General features: G+C 44.0%; 1 protein-coding gene across 5 annotated transcripts in view; it reads right to left on the reverse strand.

The window, feature by feature from the left end:
* The window catches only part of OTOG (otogelin), a 101,098-nt gene that overhangs the window by 53,175 nt on the left and 33,076 nt on the right, over positions 1 to 14,847 (reverse strand). For all 5 annotated transcript variants that reach the window (XM_026454042.2, XM_026454041.1, XM_031933796.1 and 2 more), the window contains exons 24-28: positions 7,702 to 7,809; positions 2,677 to 2,815; positions 912 to 1,046; positions 482 to 628; positions 71 to 190 (exon numbers count right to left, since the gene is read on the reverse strand). In XM_026454042.2, the coding sequence (XP_026309827.1) occupies positions 71 to 190; positions 482 to 628; positions 912 to 1,046; positions 2,677 to 2,815; positions 7,702 to 7,809 (649 nt within the window). The remainder of the gene's footprint in view (positions 1 to 70; positions 191 to 481; positions 629 to 911; positions 1,047 to 2,676; positions 2,816 to 7,701; positions 7,810 to 14,847) is intronic.

Here is a 14,847-nt window from a genome sequence, read left to right on the forward strand (position 1 = left end):
GGGCCAGGTTCAGTGCTGGCAGTGCCCATCTGAGTGAGGGGCATAAGCCAGCCTGGAGGAGAGGCTTTACCTCAACTGCAACCCAACTGCTGCCAAACTCCTGGGGGTTAGTCAGCTCTAGGTTCTCCGGGGTCCTCATCTCATTGATGGTTTTTAAGTCAAAGTTCCCACAGAGGCCTGCCAGCTGGCCCTGAAAAAGAGAGAGGACACCATGGTCAGTTGCAGGCATGCCAGGGGTGAGCCACAGGCAGAGGGATCACCATGAGCCCAGGAGTCTATCATGGACCTAGAAGTCACTGCTGAGGTCACAGTTTGAAGAGGGATGGAGCAATGTCAGAGGAGAAGGGGCCCAGAGCAGGGCAGAGGAGAGAACAGAGGTATGCTCTTCTTGGCTCCTCAGAGAGGGTACAGCTCACCCAAGGACACCCAGGGCTTGGCTCAGCCCCAAGCAGGAGCAGAGGGTCACTGTTCATGTAAGTACCTGCCACTGAGGCCCAGCCTGGATGTGCACTGTGGTTCTCTGGTCCCACAAGAGGGTGATGTGTTCCCGTGGGAAATGCACCAGTGTGAAAAATCCCACTCGCCATGTGTGGACCTCCTGCTTGTCATCCAGGAAGCTCTCTGGACTCTAGAGGGACAGAGGTGGTCACTCCTGAGCCCAAGTACCTCCCAGTGCCCAGGTCGGCTATGCCTGCAGCCAGAACCTCACCAATGCCTCTGCCTCCCTCATACCCTGACATTGGCTTCTGTGTTCCTGACCCTGGCCAAGAGGAATTCAGTCTGGGCTCCTAACTCAGTGGCTCTCCAAGAGAAACTGCTGTGGTAAAGAAGCCAGTCCTCAGCCCTCTTCTGCCCCAACCCCTGGTAACCTGTAAATTGTCTGCACAACCTTCACAGGCACTGGGCCTTACAGGATTTCCGGAGTCATCATCAAAGACAATGAGTGAGCTCCCAACGTTGATGGAAATAAATTTCCTGCAGATCATGCCGGAGCTGTAGCAGTTCACATTCTCTACAATCACAGAGAAGCTGACATCTGACATGCTCTGAGGAGAGAATAAGCGAGTCCAATAAAATGAGGGAGAAAAGAGATCCTGCTGAGAGGTATAGAGGTGAAAGAACACACACTCTGGAGTGGCTTTCAATCTACTTCTACTTTGTGTTTGCTGAGCTCTGTGACTTTGGGCAACTTCTGTTCTCTGAAGCTGTTCTGGTTTTGGATGCCTAGTGCAGTGTTTAACATGTAGTGACTCCCCAAAATATCTGATGAATTAATGTATTAACAAGTATACAATAGGGATGATTGTGTTGATAGGATATGGGGAAGAGGCACTGTCTCACATACATCCTTGATGCTAGTGTAAGCTTTTTGAAGGGGAATTTGTTGGCATCGAATATTTTAAATGAACATAGCTTTTTATACAGCAATTGCGCTGCCAAGAACCTGGGGATACATCCACACAGGTATTCACTGCAGCATTTAAATATTGGAGACAACCTAAATGTCCATCGATGGGGAAAAAATAAAACAAACTAGAGGGTGGTATTCTGTAGAATTCTACACAGCTGTTCAAAAGAAAAAAGTGTGTACAGACTATATGAAGTCAAGTCCAAGGTATCCTATTAAGTGAAAAAAGCACATTGTAGAATCCTATTCACATAAACTAAACAAACTGTGTGTGTGTGTGTGTGTGTGTGTGCGCATGCGTGTGTGCGTGTCCATGTCGCACAGAAAAATGGTCTTGCAGGATTCATCCCCGACTGGAGTGGTTATTCAATAGGAGACAGGAACAGAAGAAATGGGAAGGGGAATATTTGTTTTTAATATACACTGCATTAACCTTTAGAACTTTTTAAATAAAATGAGGTCAGTAATCTTTATCCCGTGGGGATTTACTGCAGTTATGTGAAAGATCCCAGCACAGTGCCTGCCCTGTAGATAGGATTCCTTCCATAAAAGGTTTTGGCATTGTTGTTATTATACGTTATTTTTGTTATTGATGTTACTGTTATAAGATGAGATAGGCTATTAGCAAAACCAAGGTCCCCTGGGTGTGTCTGTGATACTCCTCCACCACAGCAGTGCCCCTTCCTCTTGGGGTAGGGATCCTGCCTTCACTGTGCCCCCCCACATCACCAGTTTTCTTCCTCCAGGTGAGCTGAAAATTGTGACCTGTGACTCCTTTAAGCACACCAACTCTCCAGTCAGATTTCTTGGTCAAACTTGACCCCAGCTCTACCACTGACTGATGGGGGACCTTGGGCAAGTTACCTGACTTCCCTTAGCCTGAATTGTTACATCTATAACATGGGATCCATAAACTTTACCTTGCAGAGCTGCTGTGATATTTAAGTAAAATACTCCACGAAATATGGCTCAGTAGACCCCTAGGTATATAATAAAAGCTCAAAAAGCATTGGTTCTTGAAAAAAGTACTGAGACCCAATAGAGCAAGATTATAATGGTGAGCAGACAGGCAGTGTGGTACCTCGGGACTGGTGAGCTCCATCCAACCCTGAACTTGCATCTCAGCACTTCTTCCAGTCTCTAGACAGCCCCAACTCAGGGCTTAGATTCCTGACCACCCAATTCTGCATCGGACTGGAGTCCAGAGCACCAGGGTGCCCTGACACGTCTGCATGGAGCCAGCTGGGCAGAAACATCTGGGAACTCACCTTGACCAGGTGCACTTTGCATGCCCCCACGAAGTCAAATGGGAGCCCATCAAATGTGCGGTAATGCCGGTCGCCATAGGCAGTGCAGGTGGAGGCACAAGGGTGGAGGGTGCACTGGAATGAGCCCCGCTGGCACACACTGCAACACACAGGCCCAGACCAGCTCGTAAAGCACACCCACCCCATACCTGAATACTCATGACAGAGCCATGGCCTATCGAATGCACGCGCACTGTCTCCCTTGGCAAAGGGGTCAACAAACACCAACCTCTAACAGGAGTCTCAAGGGCAGGATTGTGATTTCATGCAGGAGACACCAGGGCTCAGAGAGGTTATGAGACACAGCCAATAAGTAATGGACCTGATATTTAACCCAGATCTATTTAACTCCAAAGTCCATACTCCCTTTACCACTCCGTTCATTCACTTACCAATTCATTCAGCAAATATTAGGTGCCTACCATATCCCAGGCATTATTCCAAAATTTTGTGACACATCAGTGAATAAAACAGCAAAAAAAAGAAAACCATCTGCCTCTGGGAATGTTTATTCTAGCGGAAGAAGAGATACACTAAATAAAAAGTAATCAGGCAGTGCGAGTATGTACTATAGTGCATTAGAAGGCAATGAGTGTTATGGGAGAACAGGATACAGGTCACTGGGAATGTGGGTGGAGTGGGTTACAATTTTAAATAGGGTGGTTGGGGCACATGTGAGTAGAGATGTAAAGGAGGTGACAGAGTTAGTTTCATGGGCATCTGGAAGAAGGTTATTCCAAACAAAGGGGGCAGTCTCTCCAAAGGCTCTGGGGAACACTTGGGAGACAACATGGCTAAAATGGAGAGTGTAAAGGCAAGAGAGTAGAAGAGGAATTCAGAGGGGCAATGGAGGGTCAGGTGACATGGGTTCAATAAGGCCACTATAGGAAGGTTAGCTCCTGCTAGGAATGGGAGCGGGGGATGGGCATTGGAAGACTTGATCATGGGAATGACACTATGTGATTTATGTTCCACTCTGGCTACCGCACTGAGCCTAAGCTCAAGGGGGTCAAGAGGAAGCAGAAAGACCAGTTGAGTGGCTACTGCAGCACATCAGGGAAGAGATCATGGCAGCCTAGACCAGGGTAATGGCAGTGGAGAGACTGAGAAGTTGTCAGATTCTGGGTGTATTATGAAGGTAAAACTAAAGGGATTTGCGGACAGGTTGGATATAGGTAGTGAGAGACAAGAAACGAGGTTGACTCCAGGTTTTTTTGGCCTGAGCAACTGGAAGAACGAAGTCTTCATCAACTCAGATAGGGGAGGCTGAGGGAGAAGCAGGTTTGAAGGGGAAGATCAGATGTGCTGTTCTGGACATGTTGAGTTTGAGACCTCCATTAGACATACATATGGTGATGTCAAGTAGGCAGCTGGATGTGTGAGCCTAGAGTTGAGAAGCATGGATTGGACTACAGGTAGAAATCTGGTAGTCCTCTGCCTATGGATGGGCCTTGTAGCCATGAGATTGGGTGAGTTCACTAAGGGAGTGAGTATAAATACAGAGGAGGAGAGGTCCCTTGGGTCGCTCCAATATCAAAAGGTTGGAGAAGAGGAAGAACCAATGAAGGAAGCCGAGAAGGAACATGAGGAGAGGTCGGAGGAAAAGCAAGAGGAGGTAGTGTCCCAAAAGCCACACGAATGAAAGTATCAAGAAAGAGGGAATAATGGAAAAGTGATCAACTGTGTCAAATGCTGCCCATGGGTCTAGGAAGGTGAGGACTGAGAAAGGAAAACTGGATATGGCAATATGGAAGTTACTGGTGACCTTAGTAGGAATAGTTTCGATGGAATGATGGAGAAAATGCCTGACCGAAAGGGCTTAAAGGGGAATGGGAGAACAGGAAGTTGAAACAGCAAGTATAGAAAAAGTGTTCGGGGAGTTTTGCAATAAAAGGCGAGCAGAGAAATGGAGCAGTTTCTAGGAGGTTGGAATTTTTTCAAACAATATATTTTTATGCAATAGGGATAAGCCAGTAGAGAATGCAAATTGTTTCTATGGGAGAAAAGAGGGAGAGATACTGCAGTGATGCCCTTGGGTGGGCAAATGAGGAACTAGGACCCAGAGGACAAGTGAAGAAATTGGCTTTAGATAGGAACACGGACACTTAGTTCATCTGTTGTACAGGCAAAATACTTGGGTATAGAGCCTGGAAAGTTCTCTTCTCATGGCTTTAATTTTCTCAGGGAAATAGGAAGCAGGATCACCAGCTGAGAATGAGAGGGAAGGAGGTGTCAGGGCTTTGAGGAGAGAAAAGAAAGAGGGGAATAGTTATCTAGTGGGATGAAAGAGCAAACGAGACCCAGAAAATACAGTCCAAGAGCCCATCAGCTTTAAGGGCCTTTTCCACCCTTCTGAGCCCATGAATTTAAAATGAGAGCTGGCAGTCGGGTTTTGTGCATCCCTCCAGTCACATTCAGCTGCATGGATGCAGGTACAAAGGAAGTAAAGGTGTGGATGTCACCAGGGTTGTGGTTTTGCCAAACAAGTAGGGCGGCAAAGCATGAGGAGGAAGAGAAGTGGGGCTGCATTCAAGGAAGTGATATGGTTCTGGACCACAGGTTGAGGTAAAAGGGAAGAGGAGACATCGAGGGGGTGAGAGGCAACAGAGAGGTGGTAGGGACCATGGATGAGAAATCCCTGTGGGGTTGCAGGATTGAGGGAGTCAGAGAGGGAGTGGAGTAGAAAGACAGAAGGTGAGATGAGACTCATTGGGATATGGGCTTGGTGAGTTGTTGGGAATGGCAACATCTACAAGATGACCCCTCATGCCACTAGGATGGAGAAAGATCTTTGGAAGAGAGGATGAAGAATCTGAGATGTCAGGAGATACTAGAAGCACCTCTAAATGGTACCAAAATCTCCAAGAATTAAGGAAGGAGTAGAGTTGGCAAGAGTCACAGAGCTCAGTGCCAAAATATTTGGAAGTAAAGGGGCATGACCCCGGGCTCCATGTCTGACAGCAACAATGAGGGGTAGGCTTTCTCCAATCACGTGCCATAGACACACTCAGTCATGCACTGAGTCCACGCAGCTTCCTAAGCATGTGTATCCATCCTATCATTCACCCACCTACATGACCTACGACTCAGCCATAAATGCATAAGCGCTGGAAATACTCCCACTGTGGCTGACTACGCTGCAGACCATGGCGACATGGAACGCAGAGCTGGGAAGAGATGGGCAGCTGGGCTCCCTCCTGGTGAAGAGATCACAGCAAATGCTCAAGTCACACCAGTGCAACACATCTCCAGCACCCACCTCCCCACGGGAGAGCAGCTGGAATTTGGGCCACAGTGGCAGGTCCTTCGAGAGCAAATGTCGGGGTTTGTCCATGTATTAGGAGGCAGAATTTTTACAACTGAGTTAAAAAGTAAAAACTTGCCCGTCTATCTCCTAGTTCTCCATGGAAGAGAGGACACCCATCCTATGGCAAGTCAGCCTCTCCTATGAAGGCAGATGCCTCTTCGAGTCAGGGTTCCCAATTCTAAATAATCCCAGCTCTTCGGCCTTGGCTCCAGACTCCTCACCACCTCTGCCTTGGATCTGATTCATGAGCACAATGCACTCACAGGAGAGGATTCAATGTAACTCAGCTATCCCCTGCCTGAGGGTGAGGGTGCTGCTACAGTGTCTGGAGTCTAGTGAAGTGATGGAAGCAAATCCATCTCAAGGCCTGAGCACCCCTGGGCAAATCCAGGCCAGCCATCCCCAGTCTCTCACCTCATGTGCCTGGCATACCTGGTGTGCTCTGGCTCACCACAGTCACAAAATCCCCAAAAAAAAAATGAGCATACAGCCTGTGCAGAGGTCTGTGTCTTAACATTATACCCAGGGACTTCTGGGGTCAGACAGCCAGGGCTCTGACCTTACAAGTGCACTCTGATGTATCTGAGGAAACCAGTCTTGGAGCAGATGAGTTTGACCATGACCCTGCTTCTAACACAGAAAGAAACACTACGGCCTTCTTCTAGGCCAGAGGAACAGGGTGGCTTCAATCCCTGCATGGGACAGGGACTGGGGCCATGCTCCAGCTATCCAGATGGGTCTCTGAGATAGAACCTCTCTGAGCTTCTCTGCTGGGCCCTGGAGTTCCAGGGCCAGGGGCTTCCTGCTCACCTCAGGCCACCCCTAGCTGGTTCTTGAAATTGGAACAGTGACTGGTTTTACTCTCCAGCATCAGGACACATTTATAATTTCTCATCCCTTCCCCCAGCATTCTCTCTAACAGAAAGCTGAGTCTACCTACTGCCTACCCACCATTGTGTGTCCCAGAACAGGTCCTGCAGAACCAGCCCCGAGTCTGTTTCCATAGAATCCAATCCAGGTGCACACACTCCCACATACGCATACTTACATTACTAAACAAATACCTTCACACATACTTTCATACACAAGAATGTATCTATTCACAAGCAAACACAATGCACACTTACATAGATATTTACACTTATATGTGAATACAAATATGTATAGCCATTTTACACATATAGCCACACACTTTTCACATACATGTGCACACATTTTTAAATGGATCCTTATGCACAAAAGTATATGTAAACACACCTGTCTACATATACAAATTTCTAATTGTATATATTCACTGACATATTGAGTTTGTGAATGCCTGTCTTTTTATATACATCCATGTACATGCATGTTCACATATGCACGTATGCATTTTGGATTTGCACTCACACTCATATGTTCATATAAATATGCGAACAAATTGTCATGGTTACAAATATGCATGTATATACATTAACATACATGACTGAGCAAACATATTCATGTAAAAACAAAAATATTCCTTTGTATGCATATACTCCTATGTGTACACAAACCCCTATACCACACACAACACACAAACACACAACATGAATACAAACATAATGAAAGGGAAATGCTAGACTATACTCTTGATCATGCACCCATATCCATGCCCCCTCCCAGAAAAAAAGCAAAGCCTGCTTGGGACCCTCACTTACCAGGTATGGCAAGGAGACATCACCTGGTCCCCAGGGAAATACTCCTTCCCCTTCCAAGTGCAGGGGCACTCCTCTGGCAGGAAACATGCATCCCCATGTCTGAGCAGACTGTAGGGACACAGTAAGCAGGCGGTCAGGAGAGCTCCCCTCCCATAGCTGCCATCTGTGGAGGACCCTGCCTCAACCTGGATGCTCAGAGGTGGCTTCCAGCATTTACCCTAGAAGAGACTGACTGTGTATTCACTGCCCATCCTGCTGCTGCCCAGTGAGGTTCAGAGGGACCTCAGTAATTGGAAAAACCAGTAATGGACTAGGTCCAGCCTGAAAGTCTCTGTCATCCATCAAGAAGCGAGGCTTATCTCTACCAGCCATAGCCCTAGTGGCCAAGTGGATGCCAGCTGGTCCTTAGGCACTAGTTGTATACTAATGAACAGGCCACGGATATGGGTGCTGACCCTCCTACCCAGGTTGTTCATGGAGCTCTCAGACCACAGGCCCCAAAGCTGCAGCACTGCCATCTTCTAGTCTGGTTTCCATGAAATCTGACCACTCCCAGGCCGGAGCCAAGGATGCCTCAGGGCATTTATTAAAACTCTCAGGCCACAGCATCATGGTAGATCCAGGCATCAACAGGATATAGCCTGGGGCAGGGCTAAGAACACAAACTTTGACAATAAATAATTTTTCATTCAAATCCAGGATCTACCTGAAACAAGTTACTTAACCTTCCTATTTTATTTTTCAAAAGAATACAAGCACATGGGTTAAAGAGGTAAAAAGAAAGGGTGCTATAGGCATTATACTGAAAGGTGTCCCTTGTTAGTTGCTCCTGTATCCAGATTTTCTGTCTGGAGGCACTTTCTGGACTACAGTACAGGATGATGGAATCCAAGCACAGCACAATGTCTCACTGAGAAGAGCAGACAGAAAATGGGGCTCAGGGCTTCTGAAGTGGCCAGAACGTCCAGGTCAGGATATACAATGGAAGGGATTAAAATCAAAGTTCTAAATTAGGAATGCAAGAGCAAGCTGAATCCAAAGTAAGTAGTAAAAGAACTGAAGATAACAGCAGAAATTAGTGAAATAGAAAACAGAGACAAATCAATGAAACCAGATGCTGGTTCTTTGAAAAGACCAATAAAATTGACAAACTCCTGTGTAAACTGAATGATAAAAAGAGGGACAGGAATACTCAAATTACCAATATCTGGAACAAAGAGGAGACAATGCTACAGACTCTACAGATAGCAGAGGGAAAATAAGAAAATATTATGTTCAATGTTAAGTGAATAAATTTGACAACTTAGATGGGATGAACAAATTCCTTAAAAGACCCAAACTATAAATATTCAGCCAAGAAGGAACAGGTAAACTGAATTAGCCCAATACCTTGAAAGAAATTCAATTTGAAGTTAAAACTTTTCCAAGACTGGTAAATTCCACCAGGCATTTAAGGAAGAAATAAATACAAGTTTTAAACAAACTCTTCCAAAAATTGAAAAGGAAAGCATACTTCCCAACTCATTTTATAAGACCAGCATTAATCTGATACCAAAATCAGACAAAAACATTGCAAGTATGGAAAACCACAGACCATAGAATATTAAATAATACATCAGTCACAACTGGGGTTTATCCCAGGAACGTAAGACTGGTTTAAGATTTTAAAAATCAACCAATGTAATTTGCCACATTTATAAAATAAAGGGAAAATATCATATGATACTCCAATAAATAAAATCAATTGACAGGCTTGGTGAGGTGGCTCATGCTTATAATCCCAACACTTTGGGAGGCCAAGGTGGGAGAATCATTTGAGGCCAGTAGTTCAAGACCATCCTGGCCAACATGGTGAACCCCCTTCTCTACTAAAAATACAAAAATTAGCCAGACGTGATGGCCCATGCCTGTAATCCAAGCTACTCTGGAGGTTTAGGCATAAAAGTCACTTGGACCTGGAGGTTGCAGTGAGCCAAGACTGCAGCACTGTGCTCCAGCCTGGGTGACAGAGTGAGACTCTGTCTCAGAAAAAAATAAAAAATAAATTTAAAAAATCAATTGACAATTCAGTACCCATTTATTGTTTTAAAAAAATTTGCAGCATAATAGAAATAAAAAGAAACTTCCCCTATCTGATAAAGATCATTTGCAAAAAATACTACAGCAAATGTTAGAATTAACGGTAGAAGACTGACTGCTTTACCCAAAACAAGACAAAGGCAATGATTTTTACTTCCATCACTCCTATTCAAAAGTGTATTGTAAGTCCAATACAGCACAATAAGGCAAGAAACATATGAGATGTAAAAATTTAAAACAAAGAAGTAAAACTATGTTTATTCACAGATGACACGATCACTTACTGAAATCCTAAAGAATCTGCTCAAAAAAAGCCACTAGAACTCATAAATGAATTTAGCAATATTGCAGAATACAAGGTCAATATGTGAAAATCGACCGTATTTCTATGTTGTGGCAATTAAAAAATGGAAAATTAATAAAATAATACCATTTATAACATCAACAAAAACAGCAAATACCTATGAAAACTTCAATGAAAAATGTGTAAACCTTTACATGAAAACTATGAGATATTGCTGAGAGAAATTAATGAAGACCAATAAACAAGAAAATAATACCATATTTGTGGTTTGGAGTATTTACTGGTGCTAAGATACCAATTCTCCCCAAATTGATCTATAAATTCAACACAGTTTCATTCAAAATCTCAGGCGCTTTTTCTTTTTCTTTTTGGTAGAAATTGATAAGATGATCCTAAATTTACTTGGAAATGCAAAGACCTAAATAACTTTTCGAAAGAAAAGTAAAAAGTTGAAGAACTCTCACTTCCTGATTTCTAGGCTTACTATAAAACTTCATAAATCAAGAGAATGGATATTGGCATAAAGACAGACAAATAGATCAATGGAACAGAAAAGAGTTCTGAAATAGACCCACGTGTATACAGTCAATTAATTTTTCAGAAAAATGCCAAAGCAATTACATGGGGAGATGAAAGTCTTTTTTAAAAAATGGGGCTACAACCACTGGATGTCCATCAAAAAATAAAATAAAATAGACCTTGACTCCATTTTGCAACATGTGTAAAATATAATAATTTTAAATAGGTCATAGGCTTAAATGTAAAAGCTAAAATTGTAAAGCTGGCCAGTTGCAGTGGTTCCCACCTGTAATCTTAGCATTTTGGGAAGATTTATTGAGGTCAGGAGTTTGAGACCAGCCTGGGTAACATAGCAAAACCCCCATCTCTACAAAAAATTTAAAAAATTAGCCAGGTAGCCGGGCGCGGTGGCTCAAGCCTGTAATCCCAGCACTTTGGGAGGCCGAGACGGGCGGATCACGAGGCCAGGAGATTGAGACCATCCTAGCTAACACGGTGAAACCTCGTCTCTATTAAAAATACAAAAACCAGCTGGGCGAGGTGGCGGGCGCCTGTAGTTCCAGCTACTCGGGAGGCTGAGGAAGGAGAATGGCGTAAATCCGGGAGGCGGAGCTTGCAGTGAGCTGAGATCCGGCCACTGCACCCGGGCTACAGAGCAAGACTCCGCCTCAAAAAAAAAAAAAAAAATTAGCCAGGTATAGTGGCGCACACCTGTAGTCCTAGCTACCCAGGAGGCTGGGGCAGGAGAATCGCTTGAGCTAAGGAGTTCAAGGCTGCTGTGAGCCGTGATGGCACCACTGCACTCCTGCCTGAGCAGCAGAGCAATACCTTGTCTGTAAAAATAATAATAATAAATTAATGATTTAATCCATTACATTTAACTGTAAAGCTCCTAGAAGAAAACATAGGAGAATATCTTTGCAACCTTGAGGACTAACTATAAAGAAAAAAATGATAAATTAGACATCATCAGAAATGAAGGAGATTTTTAAAAGAAAAAAATTAGACATTATCAAAATTAAAAACTTCTCATCAGAAGTTTTTAGATACTTCAAGGCACGTTAAGTAAATAAATAGGCAAACCCACACTGGGAAAAAATATTTGCAATACATATGCCTGACAAAGGACTTGTATCTAAAATATATAAAAAAGTTTTACAACTCAATCAAATGAAAAAGACCAAATTTAAAAATGGGCAAAAAACCAGAACAGACACTTCACAAAGAAAGATACACAAATGGCAAATAAGCATATGAAAAAGTACTCATAGTCATTAGGGAAATACAAATCAAAGCCATAATGAGATAGGACCATGTACTTGCTGAAATAACAAAAATGGAGAAGACTGAAAACACCAAGCGTTAGTGAGGATGTGGAACAGCCAGATTCTCAAACACTGGAAGAGGATGTGGAACAGCCAGATTCTCAAACACTGGAAGAGGATGTGGAACAGTCAGATTCTCATACTCTGGAAGAGGATATGGAACAGCCAGATTCTCACACACTGGAAGTGTAAAATTGTCCAATCACTTTGAAAAACAGCTTGACAGTTTCTTATATAAATATGAATCTATCCTAGGACCCAGCATTTCCACCCTGAAATGTTCATCCAAAGGAAATAAATAGCAATCTTAGTCAAAATAGTCCCAAACTGAAAACAATCCAAATGTCCATCAATGCTTGAGCAGATAAATAATTGTTTTTTTTTTTGAATCTTGAAAACTTTATTGCTAAGCTAAAGAATCCAGATCCAAAAAAGTTTGTGAGTGTGTATGTGTGTGTGTGTTTGTATATATATGGATCTTTTTACATAAAGTTCTAGAACAGAAATAACTACTCTATGTGACAAAAAGTCAGCCAGTGTTTGCCTAATACTCACAGGGGTAGGATTTACTACAAAGGAGTATGAGGGAAACTTTGTTGGTGATAGATATGTTATATATCTTAATTGTGATGATATACACATCGATGTCAAAATTCATCAAACCATACACTAAAAATAGGTGCATTTTATTATATATAAAACCTTTGTAGACAAATAATTGTGTATCCTTATAACGGAATACTACTGGGATAGAAAAAGGAACACAGTACTGATAGATGCAACAATGTAGATCAACCTCAAGAGTTAAGGAAAAGAAGCCAGGCCCAAATGGGTATATAGTGTATGATTCCATTTACATGAAGTTCTAGAGCAGGCAGAACCTGTCTATGCTGATGTGAAGCAGAGCAATGCTGGTGGGGGCGGAACTGGCTGGAAGGGACTGACAAAAGTCTTGTATCTAGAATAGATAAACATTATATATTCTACATTAGGGAATATATAGGGCACCAAAATTAGGGAATTTTCTGAGTGACAGAAATGTTCTATATCTTCACAGGCGTGTGGGTTATAAGCAGGTATCAATTTGTCAAAGCCTAACACATGGTATACTTAGGATCCGTGTAATTTACTGTATATAAATTATGCATCACTTCCTAAAAAAAAAAAAAAGAGTGAGGCACCAAAAGCTGACTGGAGGCTCCTTATTTAAGGAGGACCCACCATTTTGTTGAGAAACCCCCAAAATGTCAGTTTCTGTTGTGTCGTTCTATTGGCCCAGCCAATTTTCAAGAGAAGAAATCTCTTTCATCTCTGGGCTGGGAGGCAAAAGTCTCCATTTGCTGGGATTCCACTTGCTTTTCACTGAATCTCCCTGTTTCCACGATGCATCTCACCCCTCCTGGTGCCTCCAAGACCAAAGTTTCTGATTTGGTTTCTCCTGATACTCTCCTTTCTCCTGCTGGATGGGGCCGGGGTAGTGGTATGACCCCAGTGGAAGCGGTAGGGGATCTGGAGGCTGAACTCCTCCTTGCACAGACTTGCAACCCAACCTCCTGTCTCCCTCCCCCCACGCTCCCTTCTATTTATTCCTCTTGGAGGAACACTTCAGGGTGAACTGCTGGGTGCTCTGGTAGATTCATGTTTATATAAGAAACTGCCAAACTATTTTCCAAAATGCACGTACAATTTGTTTCTCCTTGGCCTTCCCCTCTGGAAGGCCAGTTTCTACACATCCACCCACGTTCCTTCTTCAAAAACTACTGACCTCTCCACTCTTCTCTCTTTGTCCCTTGGGATTTATACCTTTTAACCCCATTATCATTTCACCGTGGTTGTGGGAGGAAGCAGGAAAGAAAAAAAGCACGTGCTTAATTCACTACGTTTTACCTTAAGCCACTGTAACCTTTCTAAGCCTCTTTTTTTTTTAAGCTTAAAACAGGAATAATGACAGCTTCCTCCAAAGGTCATTATGAGAATCTTACAGGCCTGGGCACACTGCCTATCACCTAATAGGAACACAATACGTATTGGTCGCTTGCCCCTCTCTCCCCCATAATTGCATCAGATACCAGTGAAGGGCTGGCTCACTGCCTTCCTCCTTCAGCCCCAAGCCCTGTCTCCAGCCACTTCCTGAGGGGTCTTCCCTCAGGAAGTGAACCTGGGTTTCCTCTCCAGTGGTCTCCAACCCACTGCAGCGCCCAGCGTGCCAGATACCCCACTCAGTGCTTCCGCTGAGTGAGCTCATTGAAATCTCACAGCGGCCTGTTGCCCACCACCCATTACTCCCTCCTTGCCCTTAGCAGACCTGCCTGCATCTCTGAGCACCTGCTGTGTGCCCATAATGGGGAAGAGCATGCAAGGACTCAAGGCTTTGGCCTCGGTCCTCAAGGAGCCTTCAATTTGCAAAGTACCCTCTCTTTACCTTGTAGGGAACCTTCGCACTCCAGGTACCCCTCAGGGAGGTTATTTGCAAATGCATGGGATCCAGATGAGAAGAAACAATGCTATCTGCTGACATAGTGTTTACTCTGTGCCATTTTACAAATGAAGGAACTGAGATTCAGGGTAACTAATTAACTCAGTCAGGAAGTGGTAGAGCTGGGTTCAAGCCTGACTCCAGAGTCTGTGCTCATTGTGCCTCACTGTCTAGTGGCCCCAGGGCCCTTGGCTCAGACCCCAGATGCAAAGAAATATAGGGGCGCACAGACAGCCACAGACCTTTCTTTGGAGATTCTTAGATACATCATGGAGAAGGGCATGGCGGCCGGACAGTCGGAACTCTCATACACAGAGGTGATCATGGTTACCAAGCGTCCTGGGTAGGGGTTGTTAAGGATGGTTGGGCATCTTTGGGAGCCCTATCCCAGCAAGAGGATGTTCCAGGATGGTAGGAAATGCCTGCCCTTCCCTTACAAATTG

This window comes from Piliocolobus tephrosceles, chromosome 13, assembly GCF_002776525.5.
Source record: "Piliocolobus tephrosceles isolate RC106 chromosome 13, ASM277652v3, whole genome shotgun sequence".
NCBI lineage: Eukaryota > Metazoa > Chordata > Mammalia > Primates > Cercopithecidae > Piliocolobus > Piliocolobus tephrosceles.